This window comes from Dryobates pubescens, chromosome 6 (assembly GCF_014839835.1).
Source record: "Dryobates pubescens isolate bDryPub1 chromosome 6, bDryPub1.pri, whole genome shotgun sequence".
NCBI lineage: Eukaryota > Metazoa > Chordata > Aves > Piciformes > Picidae > Dryobates > Dryobates pubescens.
In genome coordinates this window covers 9,340,362-9,361,270 of record NC_071617.1, presented here as the reverse complement: position 1 = coordinate 9,361,270, position 20,909 = coordinate 9,340,362, and the positions used below count along the sequence as shown (strand labels likewise).

Below are 20,909 nucleotides of genomic sequence, written 5' to 3'. Positions count from 1 at the left end.
ATTTGAAGTCGTGTGTTCAAGCTATAAATTTGCTAAAGACTCTAAACCACACAGCTTTAAATCACTAGTTTTCCTGTTTTATACTTCATTAAATGTGCATTTTTGTCACAAAGCCTTAAAATTGACGCTTACTTTCGTGTCACTATTGGGTTTGTGTTATTTGGCTGCTACAGTGTTTGCATTTCCTGCTATACATAACCTAGCATATGAACAAACAAGGGAAAAGAGCCATGTTCTTTTTGTTAAAGACACTCCCATTTTAAAAGTGATCTGAATTATGTGCTACAGTAAAACCCACAACCCTTCAGGCTGGATCAATGACAATTTTATTAGTCAGGTTGGTTGTTTTGGTTTATTTAAATTGGGTGTCTACAGTAAATGTGTGAGTGTAGATAACTTGACATGTCTTTGGAAATGCTCAAAACTGTCAAACTCCTGCAGGACCATTAGACATTAAAAATGTTGCTTTGTTTTTCATCTGTTTTGGTCTGAGGTTTTTTTGTGGCTTTTGGTAGGGTGTTTTTTTTTTATCTGCTGTTTGAATTATTTTACCTTTATGTCTAGGTACCTGCAGTTGTGGAACAGGGCACTACTGTGCTATACTATACAGTACAGATTCTCAGGAGCTTAGGATATACACAGGATGGTTGGATTCAAATAGACAACGCAGTGGTACAGCACTGGTCAGAATAAAAGAGTGTAGTATTTTCCTGCTAGTGGTGTAAATTTAACAGTACCATGGCAAAGCAGAGTTTTAAGAATAAAGTAGTGATAGTGAAGTAGTTCATTGAATGTCTGCAAAGAGTTTCTGCCATTTGTGAAAGATATCAAAGGAGGCATGAACTTGTTTGAAAGATGTAATTAACAATCAATGAAGGCTGGTACTCTGAGTGTCATTGCTTCAGTAATAAATGATAGATGCTTAAGGTGAGCACAGGCATCCTGTTTGCTGAAGAGAAAGGGTGCAGACAGTGATAGGATGGATGAGCATTATAGTCATAATAAAACTCAAAGGTAGATGTTTTCAGATGACATTTTTGAAGGAAGAAAAAGATTCTTCATTTCAGTTTTTCAAGGACACAAGTCATTGAGATTAGGAGCAATGAGTTTCCTGCATAAAAACATTAATTGTAAAAGTAAGCATAAATGTAATGGTCAGGAGTCAGAAATCCTCAGTGAGAGCAGCTTTTAGGGGAAGAGAGATTCCCTATCTATCCCTAATTGCTTTAAAAACTTAATTTATTTTTTTTCTTCACTGTAGGAGAAGGATTGTTATTGGAAGGAAGCGTTAGTGCACATCATCTCACTTGAAACCACTCTTAGTTGATGTGTTACTTGTTATGGTTAATAACATTTTTTAGTACTTGCTGCTTTATATGCAGAATGTCACTACACCTCATATTCAACACAACTGAATGTCCATTGTTTGTGCCCATTGTTGAAGGAGTAGAAACTTGAATTAAGAAAACAGTTGAAGTAAAATACATAAATAAGAATGTCTATAGGCTATGAAAAAGGCACACAAAATTGGTATTTCCCATGCTTAAAAATTTTTCTGGAAGTTCATAAGAGCAAATCAGCCCTCAAAATTTGTGAGTAGTATAAGCAAATCCTATTACTACTTGTTACTACTTACCTCATGGTTTGGTCTAGAGCTTTATTCTTCAGAAACTGGTAACACATTCATTAGGCATTATAATATGTTGTATTAGGTCAATCATTGAATTTATTCAATGCACTACTGAAGGAAAAGTTTAATTTCCTTTCTGTTTGTTTCTGTGTATTTGTAACTTGTATGTAGTGCAAAGGAACTTTCTTTGTCAGTTTCTTGCTTGTAAGAAAGAAAATAAAGTGGAGGCTGGTTCTTTCAAGGCCGCAGTTAACTACATATTATCCTGTATTTACTTAGCTAAATACTGGAGAAAGATCGGTTGTTGTCATTCATCTTTGAATCTGTTTAACAAATAAAAGGCTTTTTCTAATTTCAATTGCAGGTACTAGGCCACCACTGATCAAAAACTTACCTAAACCAATTGAGAGTTTAATGACCCGTTGTTGGTCCAAAGATCCCTCGCAACGACCATCCATGGAGGAAATTGTTAAAATAATGACACACTTGATGCGGGTATGAACTTTTATTTTAGTATCTTAATCATTTTTTTTGACCTGTTAAATTGGGAAAGGGAATGATCAAAGGTATGCCTTTTATCACACTCTAAAGGCAGGCTTGCATGTTTTCTCTTGCCTTCTCTTTCTAGTTGATAAAAATGAACAAATTATTACAGTGGAAAAGGAAATCTCTTATGGGAGAGGTGTACTTGCTCATAGCAGATTTGAGGAAATTAATGAAAATACTCATATATGTGTTTTAATGTATTACTAAAAATAATTGGATATTCCAAATAAGTTATGATAAACATAACACAGTCTCAGGCTGCGCCAGGGGAGGTTTAGGTTGGATGTTAGGAAGAAGTTCTGTACAGAGAGAGTGATTGCCCATTGGAATGGGCTGCCTGGGGAGGTGGTGGAGTCACCATCATTGAAGGTGTTCAGGAGGAGACTTGATGGGGTGCTTGGTGCCATGGGTTAGTTGTTTAGGTGGGTTGGATTGGTTGATGGGTTGGACGTGATGATCTTGAAGGTCTCTTCCAACCTGGTTTATTCTATGTATTCTATTCTATAATATATAATTTGCAGTTATAACTTACTTTATTTAAATAATTTCAAACCAATTTTTAATTACTTTTTTTAAGCAAATCATTGCTGTTTTTTCACAGTACTTTCCAGGAGCTGATGAACCTCTACAGTATCCTTGCCAGTATTCAGATGAAGGCCAAAGCAACTCTGCCACCAGTACAGGTACAGTTGGATAAGTAAGGGGAAAGAATGGCAATGTGAAATTACACAGATGGATGATAAAGCACGTTGTCATATTGATTTTAAACTCATATTGGGAAAGAAACCTTTCCAAATCTTCAGCATTGGCAGGAACCTTTTTTTGTTATTAGGACCTCATGCCACATTGTATTTACTGTTCTCAGGCAATAGTTTTGCTGAAGGGTGCCTTTAATGGAGGACAAGCATATAGTAAAAGATGTCTCTAAATGCCCATGTTTAAGGTCTCTTCCTTTTTTCCTCAAGAAGGTTTCTAGCAGTTGACACTCTTTCACTCATAGATAATGTCCAGGAGTTGGCATTTTTAGATTTTTGACTATTCTTGAAAGCTGCACCTGCTTTCAGTTATGAACTTCACAACTTAAACTTTCAGTTCTTTTATGTTAAGATGCAGTTAAGTACAGTAATTTAAATTCAGCCTACAGAAATCACTAGAAAGGTGAATGGAATAAAATGTGGGGTAGGCTTTCAGGTAGACCTGCCCTCAGAGACATACTTTTAGTAAAAGAAAATAAAGATATTTGGTCTCCTCATTTTTTTTAGGGCACAGTTCTCCCACTTCAGTGTTTTTCAAACTAGCTGCTTGGTTGATTTGTTTTCTACCTCCAAACAAATCGCTGTTATTGTGGTTAAAGTTTCCTTTGCTAATTTGCACGTTAGTGACATTTATATTACAAAATCTTTTCAGCTGTAGCATTGTGTTGACTTGAACTGCTGTTCTCCACCCCTCAGCAAATTATTGTAAGATTATTTTTTTTTATCACATGAAATTGTGCCTATATATTGTGTGATATTTTTCAGGTAGTTTTGTTCCTTTATGGTTAGTGATGGACTTTATCCTTAATTGTGTATAGGTTTGCTGGTTGTGTTGTTAATACAACATCTACCCCAACAGATTTAGTACAAGCTAAAGACTGACTTCAAAATGTCATCATAGTACTTAGTGGTATATTCTGTCTTCTTCACTCCTTTCTGCATTGATGGATCTGTTGCAACTTGCATCTTGTCTTTCACTAGAAAATTTCAAACAGTGTTGCTTTAAAGCAAAGCGAAGAGATGCACTTCAGTATTTTGAATGGAAACTTACAAATGTTTTTCCTTGTTACTGATTTATAGGTTCATTCATGGACATCACTTCTACAAACACAAGTAACAAAAGTGATGCTAACATGGAGCCAAGTGACTTCCAAGGAGCTTCTACCAATGACACTATTAAACGTTTAGAGTCAAAATTAGCCCAGCAAATGAAAAATACAGCCAAGCAGCCGGTAAGCCAACGTGTGCAATTTTGAGCTATAATAATGAAACAGACAAAGATGGGCAAAGAGTAGTTCATTTTATTAAAAGGGAATCATTAGGTTAAAAAAAATATATACTGGAAAATTGCTTCCTTAATTTAGAATCAAAATATTATGATGTCATGAAAGGATTAAACATTTATGTGAATTTTGAAAATGCTCTATTTTATTTCAAGTAGGATGAGAAAATGCAGAGATTTTATTATTGTGACACTATTGGCCTAATTCTACTCAATTTTTATCTGCATGCTGTTAGATACTTTTGAAAGTTGCAGATACTTGGTTCTTGAATGCCAATAATAGCTAAATTACTACCAATTATCGAATTACATGTGCTTAAAAAGTCACTTTTCTAATGCCCCTTATAAAACTATTTTTTAACCCACATACTGTGAGTATCAGAGAGGGGCATCTGCAAATGTTTTCTTTATAAAAATGTGACTGTTGAAACAGGGTGATCCTGGCCGCTTGAGTTTACCCCCATCTCGTGGGAGCAGTGTGGAGAGCCTGTCAGATGTTCGTGCACGACCACAGTCAGCCCTTGTTTCAGGAGAGGCCAAAAGGATGAGTGCTGACATGTCTGAAATAGAAGCAAGAATAGCTTCCATCACAGGTAAAACTAAAGGATGTTTGGGGGATAGAGTAAGAAATTAGAAGGAAGGAAGGAAAGGAGAAAGGAAGATGTAGAATATGCATAGTCTTGCAGAAGGTTAGTACCACTAAGCATGTGAAAATACTTAAAGTCATGTAGTCTTTATTGTCCTTTATTAACTGAGGAGGAAAAATGGCTTCATTCTTGGTTGTACACTCAACGAGGTTGATTATTTTAATTGGGTACTTTTAAGGCTGTGGAAGAGCTTACTTTTGTTGAATTAGACTTCTACCTTTTTAAAAAATATGATAAGACTTCTAAATATTAGTCCTATTCCCAATGCACAGCTTTCTCCTTTACATCTCAAATAATGCTATTCCATCTTTGCTAGCATCACTATTTCTGAAATGATGTTTCCTTCAAAAATATTATAGGAATAATCCTCAAATTGAGAGATGGCTTTAAAGTTCGTCTTGTTCCCAAAAAGGATTTTCCAATCTCCTTTGACAAGTTTCAGAAAGAGAAACATAGTTATATTTTTTATTAATCAGATTAACAAAGCATTGGTATCTTTTGGGTTAAAATAAAAATTTTAGAAAAAAGAAAAGGTAGAGGTGTTTTGCCAGGTTTGCTTCAGGTAGCTGTAAACTGTTGTGCCTAAACATCTCACCCTTGAGTGAACTGGAATTCATATGTAAGTATAAATACATTTATGATGAAAGCAGTCTTTATTCTTCCCAGAAGAGCAAATTAATAAAAATGTGTATACTTGGCAAACTTTCCTGTCTCTTTTCTTCATCAGAGAGATTGTTTGTTAATCTGTGTGAACTTCAGCTTTTAAGTTTCGTATGTGAAACTCTGGTTGCTTATGGTATATAACCAGAGATGTAAATAACCATGCCAAATGAACTTGGTTAGTCCTAGGGTTATTTAGCTCTTCTAATGGTCTTCTTCCCATTTGAAAATGAGGGTAGTTGAGTAGCTATAATTAAAAATATGCATCATATTCTGGCTTTCTTGTGCACCATGATCATTTTATTTTTGTTCTTCATTGTATTATTATTACTCCAGGATCTTGTTTCACTAAATGCTGAAGTCACTCATGAAATAATATTTATCTTGCCCTAAACACATTTTATTTTTATGTTCTTATTTTAAAGCCTTACTCCAATATTTTGTCTTTTGTATTGTCAGTCTTCGGATTGTGTAGCACATCTCACCCTGAATATCTCTAAAGGTTTCCTAACACAGAAGGCAGCTGTGTACTGATGTGATAATAATAACATGTTGGTTTTATTTTAAAATATGTCAGGACTCACTTTGGTCACTGACACTCTAAAGTGAATGTAAGTTTTTTTATGTTAGTGGAGATATCCTGGCCCTCCTTTGTGTGAGTTTTTAATTTTCCTGGTTTGTCTTCCTTAAGTACTGTGATCTGAATAGTAATTATTATTTCAGACTATTCCTAAGACTTTTTTTCTTGTTTTTATGACTGTAGGGCTTCCTTTTCTTGAAACAAAAGTATATATTTGACATATTAGGCAGGGGGTTTTAATAAATCACTTCAGGCAGCACTGGACTACTAGAAATGAGGTCAAACTCATCTGACCGTAAATTTTTCAGAGAGAGATGAATCAGCACTGTATTGGTTTGCTTTGGTTTTTAATCTTGTTGACTGTAAAAGAAATACACTGTGGATCTGAAAGAAAAAAGTGTGTCTGAGCAAGAATTGAGCAGTTGGTTAAGAGTAAATCAAGTCAAGAATTATTTAATCCTGTTGTTCCATCTATTGCTAGTTTAAGTTTAAATCACAGTGCACGTCACCATTACTTAAGTTTGAGATGGAAAATCTGTGATGTTCCACCTTGTATTCACATATTTCTCTAAATGGGAATTGTTCATCTTAAACTACACAAGGATTAAAACTAAAAAAAGTATTAGATTATAGATTCGTTTCCAAAGTACACAATGTTTGCTGAGCATCAATGATAGAAAGGTCGGTAGTGATACTCAGTTTGCAGGAGGGAAAAAAATCCCTAAAAGGACAAAAGAATGGAAGGCAGGAGTGACTGTCAGGTGTAATAAGAGCTAGCAGTTTTTTCAGAGACAAATGTGATTTCCTTTAAAAGGAGGGGATTTCAAGAATCAGGATAACCCAACTATCAATCTTGTTTATAAAGTAGCTTGTACCCAACACTAAGGTGAAAATGTTATGTAAATTCAGACAATTAAGAATTTACGTTGAATATACAGGGTGATCTGGAATAATTTAACTTGTTCTTTGTTTGGATAGTTCCATTTGATTTTTCCCTTTCTTTTTGCCATGCTGCTTTCTGTGTTTGACTTTTGTGTTGCTAACTATAACTAATGACACGGTGTTGTAATGATGGCTACTTCTGCATTTTTTGCTTTTTAACAGTTGCTTTACTATGTGTAAGCATGAGTGGAAGGCAATGCAGTTTATTCTGCATGACACCTTTTTTTGCATGAACTATGGTTTAACCAAGTTTATGAAAGATGCAGTATTAGGAATTTAATAATTTTTGCTATTGCTATTTTAGTGTTTTGCATGTGTATTGTATGTGTGTATTTTTTCAGCCTATTCCAAGCCTAAACGAGGCCATCGTAAAACTGCTTCATTTGGCAACATTCTGGATGTCCCTGAGATCATCATACCAGGTATCGCAGACCAGGTGAACGGGTCAGTTGGTTAAGATGCCGGAATAATGATCAGACTGATAGAAATACTTCTTGCTCCAGTTGCTCTAGGACAGAACTAGAAATTAGCCAAAAAAAACCCAACCAAACACCAAATTCATAATGCCTCTTTAAAGAGGAGCACAAAGCTTTAGCAAACTTACCTGTAAAGGGTTTGATCTTTCTAGTTCAAGTTGGCTTTGATTGATAAATAATTTTTAGCTTTAGTTTTCCTTCAGAGCAAAACTGAATGTGCAGGCTTTTTGTTACAATATTCCATTTGATGAAAATGGACTTAACTTCCTCAACAGGAATTTTTGTTCAACTTATCTTACCTTGATCCTCCTTTGTTGTTTGTTTGAGCTCCCATTTTTAATCCAATCAAATATTGGTAGAACAAAATACTTAAATATATTTACATACAGAACTTTAAATCCGTGTGATGCTTGTAATTAAAAGAAAAAATAAACCCTTAACCCATTTAATTCTTATATTTGACTACACTTTCCTACGGCTAAAATGTGTCTGCATGCGGTATTTCTGTTCTGTTGAAGTTAATGCAAACTAAAATTATTAGGAGAGGCTTCTGACAGGAAGAAAATCAGTATAATCAGGCACCATAGCTGGTGATTTCATTTGGGACTTTAATGAATAATTCTTATCTATCCCAAGTCTATATTTAGTTAGCAGCATATCATTTTCCTTTCCCAGTCCTTTTTGGCAATCAAAATGGATTTGTTTCTTTCATTTCACACATCTCAAAGCCTAAAAATAAGTATAATCAGTCCCAAACTGTGATAGGTATACCATTAGCAGTATGCAAATCGCTTCAAAATTATTTGTCAGAGGCGGGAGATGCAAAGTAATAGTGTCTACTAATTGGGAGATCCATTAAAAACTGGACTCCTCTACTCTAAATTTGTGTCAGCTGAGACAGTTTCTTTGTAAATAAGCACTTTGGTATTTTAAACTTGAATGCAAAAGATAATTTTGTACAAATGTTTCTTTCAAGTAACTTTATTGAAGTCTACATATAAAAATACAGGCTGTCAAAAAATAGCACAACCCATGAAATTAAAACCTGTTTGGTTTTGAGGCTAACAAATCAGCAAGAAAGTTTCCTGGTGTAGCTTTCTACTGTAATTTTCAAACAGTCCTGGCCAGGCATGACATAAATGAAATCCTGAAAGAGCAAGGAAAGAGAAAGTGAAGAGATCTGTCAAGTTCTGCAGTGTCAACAGATGAGAGCCTGTAAATAAGCTCTAGAGGCTCTGTGTTTCCTCTGTGCAGAGTCTGCATCAACAGCACTAAGCCTTCCAAGAAACCTTGAAACTTTGGGAGAATACTAAGAAGTCAGTGAAATAAAATGCCATGTTGTTTTCACAAAGTAGATCGTATTAGTCTGTTAGTTTTACTTCTTTAGGCAGTCGATTAGATATTCTTCATCTGAGCTAGTTTAATTTGGCTTGACAGGATGGCAGTTCCAAGGTGAATTTGGAATAGATACGAGAGAAACAGCAACCTGCAGAAATGAAACAAGGTATAGGACTATGGCAAGTGTATTACTGATTTGTCTCAAAATTTACTCTGAAGGTGTTTAAGTCTTAAATACACAATAATGAAATTCGTTGGTAATGCTTTATCAGACATGACTATTCATAGAGGGTAACAGTATGAAGTATCACATAGGGTGAATTTTGTGGTGGCTGGAGGTAAAAAGAATAAAAATAGGGTAACAGCTAGGGTCAGCACTGTGGGTCGTATACTAGCAACAGTTTTTCAGTGAGGTTATGTGTCTTGCACCTGGGAAAGAACAACCCTATGGATCATTATAGGTTGGGGACTGACCTGTGGGACAGCATTAAGAGAAAAAGGACCAGGGGGTCTTAGTGGATGGGAGGTTGACCATGAGCCAGCAATGTGTTCTTGTGGGCAGGAAGGAAAATGCCATTCTGGGGTGGATTAGAAAGGGTGTAGTTAGTAGGTTGAGACAAGTTCTTTTCCCCCTCTACTCTGCCCTGGTGAGGCTGCATCTGGAATATTATGTCCAGTTCTGGTCCCTCAGTTCAAGAAGGACCTCAGGGAACTACTTGAAAGAGTTCTGCACAGAGCCACAAAAATTATTAAGGCAGTGGGACATCCTTATGAGGAGAGACTGAGGGAGAAAAGGAGACTAAGGGGTGACCTCATTAATGTTTATAAATACATAAAGGGTGAGTGCCAAGAGGATGGAGTCAGGCTCTTCTCAGTTATGCCCAGTGACAGGACAAGGGGCAATGGGTGGAAGTGGAGGCATAGGAAGTTCCATGGAAACAGGAGGAAAAATCTTTTCACTGTGAGGGTGATGGAACACTGGAACAGGCTGCCCAGCAGGGTTTTGTAGTTTCCCTCTCTGGAGATATTCAAAACCCTCCTGGATGCATTCCTGTGTGATCTGGTATAGGTGATCCTGCTCTGGCAGGGGATTTTAATCTTTTGAGGTCCCTTCCAACCCCTAACATTCTGTGATTCATAGCAGATGCATGCAGACTAAGCCCAAGTAGTATAAGCCACTAATGTAACGCAATTGTGAAAAGCCGTGACATTTTAGGATTCATTTCAAGGAAGGTTAAGGAAGCACTGACACTATTTACAGGCCCTTGTCAAAGTTTAATCAGGAATTTAACATTCTGTTCTGGGCAGCCATGCAAAAGAAACATACATGTAATCTGAAATAATAGCAAGAGGAGCTACTAGGATGGTATGGAGGGTATGAAGAAGAATCTGAAAGCATGGCTATTTTAGGCCACATAATTAAAGCTGAGAAATGAAACTATTATTTCCTACAGGTGAATCTGCAGCTAAAGACTAGGAAGAGAGAACAATCTAAATTAGAAGACCATATTAACACTATGGGGGGAAAAAAAACACACGTAAATTGCCTGCAAATAAGTCTGGGCTTTATATAAAAGTTTTCTGTTTGTCAGAAGAGCTTTCCTGGTAGAATCTCAAGGCCAGGTTAAAAAAAAAAGAGAGATTAATCATTGTATGACAGGGCTGTGATCCTCTGTCCAGTAAACTAATTATATTTATCTGAATGCTTAAAGCAGTTATCCAAAATTACCTTGCTTAGTTATGCTTTTAACGACAACACAATGTGGCTGGTTCTCACCTCTTTCCGTTCCTTACTCTCTCAGCACAATGCTTTCAGTCCTGGCTTCTTAACATGCTTTTCCCCTTACATTTGCAAGACCCCTAAACTGGCATCTCCATCTTAATCCCACCCCATTACATTCCTTAGCACTTCTGCCACATACCCAGCTCCTCCGAACTTCCCTGGGCATTTCTGCAGTGCAGCCAGCAGCCCATCTCCATCCTCAGGACAAGTCGAGTGCCGACCCAGTCCGTGCCGCTGCCTAAAGTTCTGCTGAACACATGGTGAAGCAGCTGCTTCCCAGAGAGGGGAGGCACCATGCAGTCATGTTACCATGAGTCAGCTGCTTTGGGGCAGGGCTATTTTAGAAGTATGAGTACTACATCTGCTATCATTGGGGGTTTTCATAATGTGTTGCCTCAGCTGCTTTTCATCCATGAATTGATTATGCTACCGAGGTCCTAAAATACAAATTTTTACCAGTTGAAGGTAAAACATTGGCAGAAGTGGAAGGTTTTAATATATATTTGCTCTTCTTTTTTAATAGATGTAAATAAGGGTGGCTAGAACTAGTTTTCATTTAAGATGCTGGGGTTTTGCTAGCTTTCAAAACTTTGAAAAATAGATCAGCTAATGCTGGTTGTGTGTAACAACTTGATAAATGAGTTTTCAGTGGCAGAATCGTGCAGCCAGATAACCAAGTGAAATATTGGTAGGTTGAATTTTTTTCAATTTCTAGTGTATAGTCTGTATCATCTAGATAACAAGCACCAACATTACATATATACATACATGAAAAAATAAAAGCCCTAATAAGTAAAAAAGGCTTAAGTAGCTCTATGTTTAAAGAACAAAAGAAAAAGTATAGCTTGTAAAATGATCAGGAAAAATAATCAGAACACCATTTTGATGCAAACAATTCAAGCAGCATCTAGCAAATGTATCTTAAGTACAGCCTTCTCTTCACTAGCAACGTGCATGCATTTAGCTTTGTCATTTTGTCATCTGAAAACTGCCACAGCGTTAAGATTTTTATAGCATTGACACTGCATAAATGATCACTCGGGACAGACACAGTTTGTTGAGTGCCTTTAGAAAGTGGATAGGAATTACAGATGCTTTAGGTCTGTCATTTTTTCCATCTGCTTTTAAAACCAATATAAGCCAGAAATCCTACGCTTGTCTCCCTAGATAACTTCTTTTTTTCTGGAATTCAGAGCAAGGTTTCAACTTCTTTAAAATGTTTTCTGGCACTGTTACATTCACTGATCATCCTGCACTGTGAGAGGAGTTTGTTCCTTGTGTGTAGGTGTGTGAGGAGGAGAGTACTGTGTGCAAACAAAGTGTAAAAGGAGACGCAAGTGTCTGCTAAAGGGCAGGGAGAAGAGTTCATAGCTGGTCTGGGTATTTGGCGGGGGGGGGAAGAGGGGTGTGGAATTTGGTTTTGCTGGAATATGTGGGGCAGCACACGATGGACGTTTCCTGTTCCTTTTAAGTATCAGTTCAGAAAATAAACAGCAGTGTATGAAATGGCTTTTTTTTTCAGGCCAGGAAGTGTCTTTGTGGTATTGGATATTTAATCTTAACATCCCGAAAACTGCTGAAATCTTGACAGAGTGCATTTAACTTACTTTCATTTCACTTACAAATTTCTTAGTTGCTATAATGAGGAAAAAAAATCAGTTTTAACTGGCTGTAGAGGTAAGAACAAGATCAAAACTGAGAGAAAAGCATAGAGAAGAAGCAGTTCAAGTAAAGATTATATATTGTATAGTGTATTTTCTCCATTGACATTTGTCTTGAATCTGGAGCAATAAGTATTTGTTGATTTGTAGTCTTTCTGCTTTGTCTAAGCAATTTGCCAGATGTCTGCACTAGTTACACTAATTAAAATGGCATTGCCTAGTAGAGCTTGCTCTTCCCTCATGCTACTAACTTGAAGGTATTTCATGTAAAGGTGTTCATTTATTACAACACAGTAGTTTTGGCCCCTCTCTCTTTCCCCCACCCCCCCCCTCCCCCCCGAAGGCATTTTCTTTTCTTTCTTGCACCCCACCCTGATTATTTTAACTTTTTGGCAGCCATGTTCTAATATTTCAGCAACACATGTGCCGGGTTCTTTAAATTCACAAATGTTGCTAATCTGAAATGAGAATTTCAGATATTTTTACAAGCCTATTTCAGCTGAGCTAATTTTATAACAGTGTTGTTGAATGAAACATGCACATAATTTTGTATCAGTTGTGGGTGGATCGCCCATATCTTGAATATTGAGATGAGCTGTGGCAGCCAGATAAGTATCCACAGCACAGGATTCTATTAAATGTATATCTTGCTCCTTAAATGATTAGGTAGTGAAAAAGTTCGCTGCAAATGAACATGTACATAAATTTTGATGTAGATTTGCCATTCACATGATTTCTAATACTGCAATGTTAAACATAACATAGCCATTCCTGCTTAGGTAAGTATATACTTTCCATGAATTTCAGAAGGAACAGATCAAGACTGCAGAAAAGTTGCAGTTGAAGTTCATTTGTAGTGAGAGCAAAGAATGTATTCCTGTCCTAGAATCCTTCTTGATTTTTCTTACATGCTTGTTTCTCATAATACTTTCTATAAATTTTAGACTATAAAATATCATGAGAACTTGGTAAGTGAGACCGAGTTTCGTATCGCTGTCCTGTGGTAATGTGTTCCTCCATGTAACAGTACCTGTATTTAAAAATGTCAAGTATGATGCCATTAAGTGTATTGATTCATATTAAGCAGTCTTACATTTCTGTAGTAACCGTTGCAAATCACAAAACCTGTCAAGATAGGCTGTGGAGCCATGTGGAAATGATGCTGAATAAGAAGCATCTAAAAGGTTAAAAATGCGATGCCTGTTCCCCGGTCCTTGAGCAAGCTGGGTTGGCTGTTGTGTGCAGGGTCACTGGGTGAGGGGCTGCCACGGCTGCTGGGCATGTTTCAGATGCTCCCCTCCAGTAGAGAAGTTACGTAATACAGAGCGAAGAGCAAGAATTTTGAGCATTGTCAGCTGTTACTCAGGACGTTTTGGTGTTTCCTTTTGGACAGCTGACCTGCTCTTGAGAGACAATATAAACAATCGCCGCAATAAAAATCAAAGTAGCCAGGGAGATTCTGTTGCATAATCTTCTTTTATTTTTAAGGAGACTTTGTTTCCTGGAAATGCCTTTGATTGCATGTCAGTGTTAAATTTTAAACTGTTTTATGGAGCTGTCACTGGTGGATAATTGCTAACAGGTGGAAGGAGAAGAGGAAAAGATTACAGCATTGTGCTCAGGAGGTTGGTGGTGAGATGAGATTTAGCTGAACAGTCCCCTTTTCACACTTCTTAGAGCATGAGAATAGGGCATAGTTTAGTTCATCTGAAGGAGACAGAGACCAGAAGGAAGCACTTTCGCTACTCGGTTACTCAGGAGAGGAGCAACATGCAGGCAGAAGTCCTTGCTGTGTTCCTTGAGCACGCCAAAGAGCAACAGGTTAAAGCTGGCAGCCTCTTATCTTCGCGGTCTAGCTTTTAGAAATCCCCATAACGTAACACACTTGAAATAGATGTCGTCATCAGCTCCTGCCCTGAGTACTAAGCCTGAGCAAATACATGTGACAGAAGATGGTGGAGTAGAGTGCAGCAGCTATTCATGTGGTAGGAGTGGTTATTGTATTAGGGTATACTTTTTGTTGACAGGCCAGCATGTTTTGAGTTAAAATTCTGCAGCTGTCTCTCTCTCCCCCTCTCTCACTTTCTCTCTGTGGATTTGTACAAATTCCAAGCTCCTCTGCAACATTCGCACCCTGCTTATTTTGTTCTGAATAAATTTCACTGGTTTGTTTTTGTTTGGCTTTTTTCCCCAGCAGGAAACGGACAGCAGAGGCGCAGATCCATTCAAGATCTCAGTGTTGCTGGAACAGAGTCCAGTCAGGTAAGGTCTTTCTCATCTCTTCTTTAGCTTACAGTCAACACTGAATCTGTACAGGGAAGGTGGTCTGGAAATCTTCACCTTTGATGCTTTCATAGAAGTGATGTAGAAGCCTGGCAGACTGTAGTGTCATTTGTATTGCATTTAAATGAGATTCCATGAGGGTAATCTATGAATGAGCTGTAGATGAGAAGTGTTTTCTGTATAGTTCATGCAGCTTTTATCATTTTGATGTACACATAGGTATTGTGTACCACTTAATTAAATTGAGGGCAGGTGTTCTGCAGGAAAGCCTTTTCACCTCTCTGTATGTGGAAAAAAAATGGTAATAACTACTTGTGATTGTCTGAAGCAGTTATACATGCATTAGACTCACTTTCTGCATAACAATAAAAAGCATGTGCATGAGTATTTTAAATGTATTTATTATCAGTCTCTGAACTCTGAATAGTAATTTACAGTAGTATCTTTCTTATAAAAGCTTTACAGGAGGGTGCTGTCACAAAGTTGGTTTGTTTTTAATTTTTAAGAAAAGCCTACCTCAAGGTATTTTACAATAACATAGCTTCTTGTCTGCTATCAGTGCCATGGTAACAGACATGATGGTATGCTACATAAAAGTGACAGTAAACTAAGAACATGTTAAATGAGAAAAGTACAGCTAATGCTTCATTCAGATGTGTTTTATTTTGTGTTCTTAATTGTTTCATTGTCTCTGTTAGTAACTCAGAGGCATTTGGTCATTACTGTGAACTGGCGATGTTGAGATCTTTACTGTTAGTGGAATGTGGGAAACTGGAGCTTAGCATATTCATCAGATTTCCACATTAAACAACCTGCTGCAATATTCTGAAATAGTTTGTAATTCTGGGGATGTGTTTTTGATCCTTCTTTAATTCCATGGGCTGTGATAGCCACAGAAACCTCATCAATCCTCCAGGTGTTATTAGTAGAATTTACTATGTATATCTATCAGAAAATAGCAAGCGAGTCTTAAATACATTTTAATATCTTTAAAGAATAGAAGTTTGTTAGAAAGAAACAAATCTGCCAAATTTAGTGAAAAGATGAACCTCTTCAGTTAATTGTAGAATAAAATTATTCAAGGCTTGGGGGGAAAAAGAGGCAGTACATCAGGTATATCAAATTACACTGATTTATGTATGTATATATTTAATTGTAGCTTTTTTTTTAGTTTAAAATTTCATGTTAATGAATGATGAGTGTTTAAAAAAATATAGAATTTCAGCATGTCATTCCTACCTTACTATTATAATCTTCTTTGAAAGCTGTTCTGCTGCTTGTATGGATGTTCTAGCTAGGATACAGGAAAGGTTTTTTTATTTACCTCACTAATTTCTGATGAAGGTCTACAGAGGCATGAGATTCATGTTTTATTTTCTTGATTCTGATAGTGTACATATTGGAAATCAAAGGGGAGGAATTATATTTGTCTGCTTCTCTCTTACAGTTTTTGGAAATGCTGTGATAAAATCTGGAAAACATATTTTAACAGGCATGAAAAATGCAGTGTGAAAGAAATTTTTGCACTGTCCATGTAAATGATTTAGAAATTTTCATCCCCTTTTTGGTGTAAGAAGAGATAGAAAAGTCTGCTGAAATGAATTTCTGACATACATTTGTTTGTTTTTTTAATTAGAGTTTACGATTATGAAAAGCAATAAAGCAAGCAGGCAGAATGTAATTATGGCCAGAGGCTTAACATTAGTCTTCATGGGATTATATAGCTTTGGACCTCACTGCCCTGAATTTTTTTTGACAAATCTTGAGCTGCTATCCATATAAGCAATCTACTAGCCAAAACAGTAGAACCATCTGTGACTAGCATAGCTCAGGTCAGTTTATCATATTTCTCCATATGGACTATACCATATATAGGTTATCCTTTCTAATGTGAAAATCCCCTTCCCCCTCCCTCCCTTCATTGCAAACATCCTTCTTCCCTGCATTCCATTCTCCTTTATACCCACCCTGTGGCACAGACTTCTTCACCAAGCTGCCATGGCACTGCATACCTCCATTCCTGCTCCCAGTCTTTGGGAGCCCCAGTCCTGCTCTAAGCTGAAGGATTGCCACAGTGCCACCTTTTTTTTTTTTTTACTATTTTTACTATTTTTATTAAACTATTTGACTGACACACTAAAGCTGATCAGAAATTGTTTCATTAAATCACAGAATCACCGAGGTTGGAAGAGGCCTCAAAGATCATCAAGTCCAGCCTGTCCCCACAGACCTCATGACTAAACCACGGCACCAAGTGCCACATCCAGTCCCCTCCTGAATGCCTCCAGGGACGGTGACTCCACCACCTCCCTGGGCAGCCCAAATACAGATCTCCTGAATGTTGCTATGTATGAATAGAAAATTATTCCATTATAACTAATTTTCTTAATTGGGAATGTTTTTCCAATTCAGAAAATAATGTTTGTTAAGGTGGAGGAAAACACTGAACTTGATAATAATAACGACACCAAAGTTTGGGATTCATACCTGAAAGGTAGACCAAGATTCTTGTCTCATTGCTTAACTGCTGGTCTGTTTTAATCTGACCCTCTTGTATGTTTTTATGGTTGTAGGTACACTTTATTTCTGTTCAACATCAGAAGAATATTTTGTGTGGTTTATATGTCGTTACGTTATTTTTGTGGTGTTGAGAACCTTAAGGCCTTTTCCAGTACTGTTCTTAGTGGTGTTACCAACAGCAGTATAATAGTGCTTTTCAGGTGATCTTACTATTCAACTGGCCCTTTTACATCAACAATTTAGATAGGAAAATATGCTTAGCCAAAGATTTTCTATCACTGGATTAGCTGTTGTAGTGGTTCAATATTGAGAACATGTTTTAAGTCCAGTCTTCCACAGATTTCTCTAGGATTTAGTGACCTTAGACTGGACCTTACACCAAGTAACACGAGGTCTGCTGACACAACCCTCTCTGTGCAGTCAAATGCTACATTTCTGTTTGTTTCCAATCATGTCCTGTGATGCTGTATTAAGTTTTCCACATAATTTCTTTTTTTGCACTGAACAATTGTTCCTTCTGCTTTTCCATTTCCCTGTACATGCATTTTAAAATGTTGTGTTGTGTCTTCTGTCCCACACTACTGCTCTTGCCTAAACACCTTTGCAACACAGAAACAAGATGTGCAGACTCTGAACTGCAGCCACAAAAACCTCTGTGGGCTTCAAGGGACACAGAGAATCTGCTATGTTTACTGGATAGAATCTTTACAGAATTTGATATTTCATACAGGTACTAAGAAATGTGTTTGGCATAGTCACTGCAGAACTGCGGTCTGCAGTAGGTATCCCTGTCCTTGCCTGTTTATCTTTCGCTGAGTTGGTTGTTTTGGTACACCATCCTTCACAATGCTATTGTAATATCAAAGCTACCTCTATTAAACCTTTGAGTTTTGGTTAGTAACTGTTCCTAGGCCTTCATGACATGTACAAGTACATTGAAGTGAGAAAAAAAATACTTGTATTAAAGGAAAGTATGTACCATATTGACCAGATGAGTAGGGGCAGGATGTGCATGCCCATGTGCATGCAAACGAAGTGTGATAATTTAGAAGATCTGATATACAGATGAATCATCCTGCCCATGAGATTGTGAAATTGGTCACAGATAACAATTCTTTTTCCTCCCCTTTCACAGAGAGATAAAATCCACAGATGAGGAGACAAGGCTAGAAAGGACAATTTCTTTAAACTGTGTTGCTTGTCGAAATTAAATGTGGGTTGGGGATTATTCCTGAGAGCATGCCAGCTTTTCAAGGCTGCAAGTCTTTGAGAAATGGAAGCTAAGAGGGTAACAACATCATGAGGGTTTGGCCACTTGGAAAAGATGGTTTGAGAGTAATGTGGTTTAGAGTTGTTTGAGACACCTAAGGGAAACAAGGACAAATGGGTACTCGTTAAAGAGTAGCAGAAACTGTTTAGTAGTCACTAGCTCACTTGTCAGAGGGCTGGCGTAAAGGAAGCCTAAAGCATCTCTCAACACATGCTCAAACACTACAATCAAATATGTTCAATTTGGGGAATTTCCCTTGGACTTCACAATGCTTTTTAGATGGGCTTCAGATATAAACAATTCATTTCTGTCTTTAGTAATTTTTGTCTAAATAGTGTTACAAAGGAAATGTGTCTTTTCCTCTTGATGGATGAAAACAATCTGGTACAGCAAGCAGTCTGGTACAGCACTGAGAAGTTACTGTAACTGGAGTGCTTCTCGGGCACCTTTTGCTATCAGCTGTAGATACCTGATAAATCTCTTTGCTTAAATGACTTACACACACATTGTTAAAAGTGCTTATTCTGTCTTTTGACCTTTCACATAAGCAAGCTGTGTTCATGATTAGTATCTGAGGACACTGACAGAAACCACGAAGCTGAACAACTTAAACTTTGCTTAATGTCAGCAGAGACTCCCAACACAACAGATTTTTCAAAATGTCTGAGGCCATCATCCTGATGATATCATCTGTCAGATTACTTCTGCAACAGTTTATTGCCCTATTTCTGGCTACTAACATAAGCCTCTAAGTGGGTAATAAAAATTACAGGAGAAGCATAATGCAGTTGCAGCAATGGATGTTTCAGTGTGTAGAATCTTGGAGGTTTTGGGGTTTATTTTACTTGACTGAAATCATAGCTTTTAAAAATTGTGATAGGTTATTTGGAAATTAGAGTCATGAAGAAATACAGTGTCCAAGTAATGTGCATTTGAGTGCTTCTGAAAAATTAATTATATAGTAAGTGCACCCTGTTGAAAATAGTTGTCTTTTTAATAGCATCTTTTCTTTTTTGTCTTGCAAAACTCCCTGAGGTTTATAGTCTCAAGTCCTTTACTGTGTTAATCTTGTCATTGAGGTGGGGGGTGTGTGTATGAAATACAAGAATATACATTGTAAATAATAACTCTGAAAAAAGCCCTCAGTGGAATAATGAAGATTGTGTTACGGTTTTGTGTTTTGATGAACGAAAGGATCAGAGGCCTTAAGCTGTATGTAAAGGAACAGAATTTTGTTTCAGTTCTTAATTTGCTTTGTGAGAGAGAATGTACTCATTTGCTATTTAATTGATCCTTTCTGATGAACCACATTTTTTCATGTTTTCTGAAGATGAATCTCATAGTCTTGTGAGCTAACATAAGAACTGTAAGATAACTGTAGATTAATATACCTCAGTCTAGTGCAGCTACTAGGCTGCATTTCTTTAGTTGAAGGTAGCTCCATTTATTGGTTAAACATTGGAAATAAGCTTTATTTCTTCCTTGTGTTATGGAGCTGCTAGATTTCACTGGATATTGGTGTGAATATTACTAGATATAGTGTCATGCTTTTCTATAAAGGTCTTGAGCACACTGTTCAGTGCATCTTTTTATGTTGCTATTTAGTCAAATTATATCCATCTCTTTATATGGCAGAGATGAGAAATGGAGTAGAAATGGAGATGAGATTATCCCCTGCAGTGCATGTAAAGTTTAGCAAACTAGATGGAGAGCTTTGGGGATAAAAGCAAGAAAAAGAGGTTTTGGGAGGATTACAGGCTCAGATTTCTTCACATATATTTTTCTTTTTAGTGATGTATTTCGAAATGAAGCCTTCAAAAAAATCTTGTAAACTTTTCTTGTTATTATCTTTTTATCATTTCAGGAGAGTAGAAACAGCAGTAGATCATCTAGTCCTAGTGTGAGAATGATCACTACCTCGGGACCAACCTCTGAAAAGCCAACTCGTAATCCATGGACACCTGATGATGCAGGTAATCAAAAGATTAATTCATTGGTTAACTTTGTGCTAGTGAAAAAAACCCAAATGTTTGGTTATGGTGCCGGGTGTGTGCCCAGACATTAACAAAAGCAAGCAGTGAAAGTCAGTCCTTTTTAGTTCTGCTGAAATAAAGTCATTATTGTTTTCTTTCGCACACTGGCTTTAAGAACTGTTTTTTTCACATTGCCTTGTTACATAAACTTGTAAGCATTTTGCTTGCAAGAAATTATTGTACACATGCAACGGTAGTAGCATTTAATGCATATCTTTTAGCACCAGTTTTTAACTGTGGTGTAGTTTGAGGATATTAGGGAAACAGACATCTTAGAGTGCTCTAGTCTTGTGCATTTGTATTACAGCCTTCATTGCTCTGACTTCTGCAATAAAATGCTAGGTAGGTGGGTATCAGCTGGAATACAGCAATTCTATTTTTTTTATCTGCTGTAATTTTGCTTTTTGTGCAGTATGCACATGTGCACACAGGCTTCCTTTTCTTAAATGAACTACCACGTCTTCAGAAGTGTTGTATACACTTCTGCTGTGACATCACTGTTC

At 37.0% G+C, this 20,909-nt stretch overlaps 1 protein-coding gene across 6 annotated transcripts in view; it reads left to right on the top strand.

Moving 5' to 3' along the window:
• MAP3K7 (mitogen-activated protein kinase kinase kinase 7) overlaps positions 1 to 20,909 on the top strand; it is a 46,286-nt gene that overhangs the window by 19,108 nt on the left and 6,269 nt on the right. For 3 of the 6 annotated variants that reach the window (XM_054162584.1, XM_054162589.1, XM_054162588.1), the window contains 7 exons: positions 1,995 to 2,125; positions 2,778 to 2,859; positions 4,012 to 4,163; positions 4,647 to 4,806; positions 7,384 to 7,464; positions 14,495 to 14,562; positions 20,238 to 20,346. In XM_054162584.1, the coding sequence (XP_054018559.1) occupies positions 1,995 to 2,125; positions 2,778 to 2,859; positions 4,012 to 4,163; positions 4,647 to 4,806; positions 7,384 to 7,464; positions 14,495 to 14,562; positions 20,238 to 20,346 (783 nt within the window). The remainder of the gene's footprint in view (positions 1 to 1,994; positions 2,126 to 2,777; positions 2,860 to 4,011; positions 4,164 to 4,646; positions 4,807 to 7,383; positions 7,465 to 14,494; positions 14,563 to 20,237; positions 20,347 to 20,909) is intronic. The other 3 variants (XM_054162585.1, XM_054162587.1, XM_054162586.1) reach the window with 3 other exon arrangements.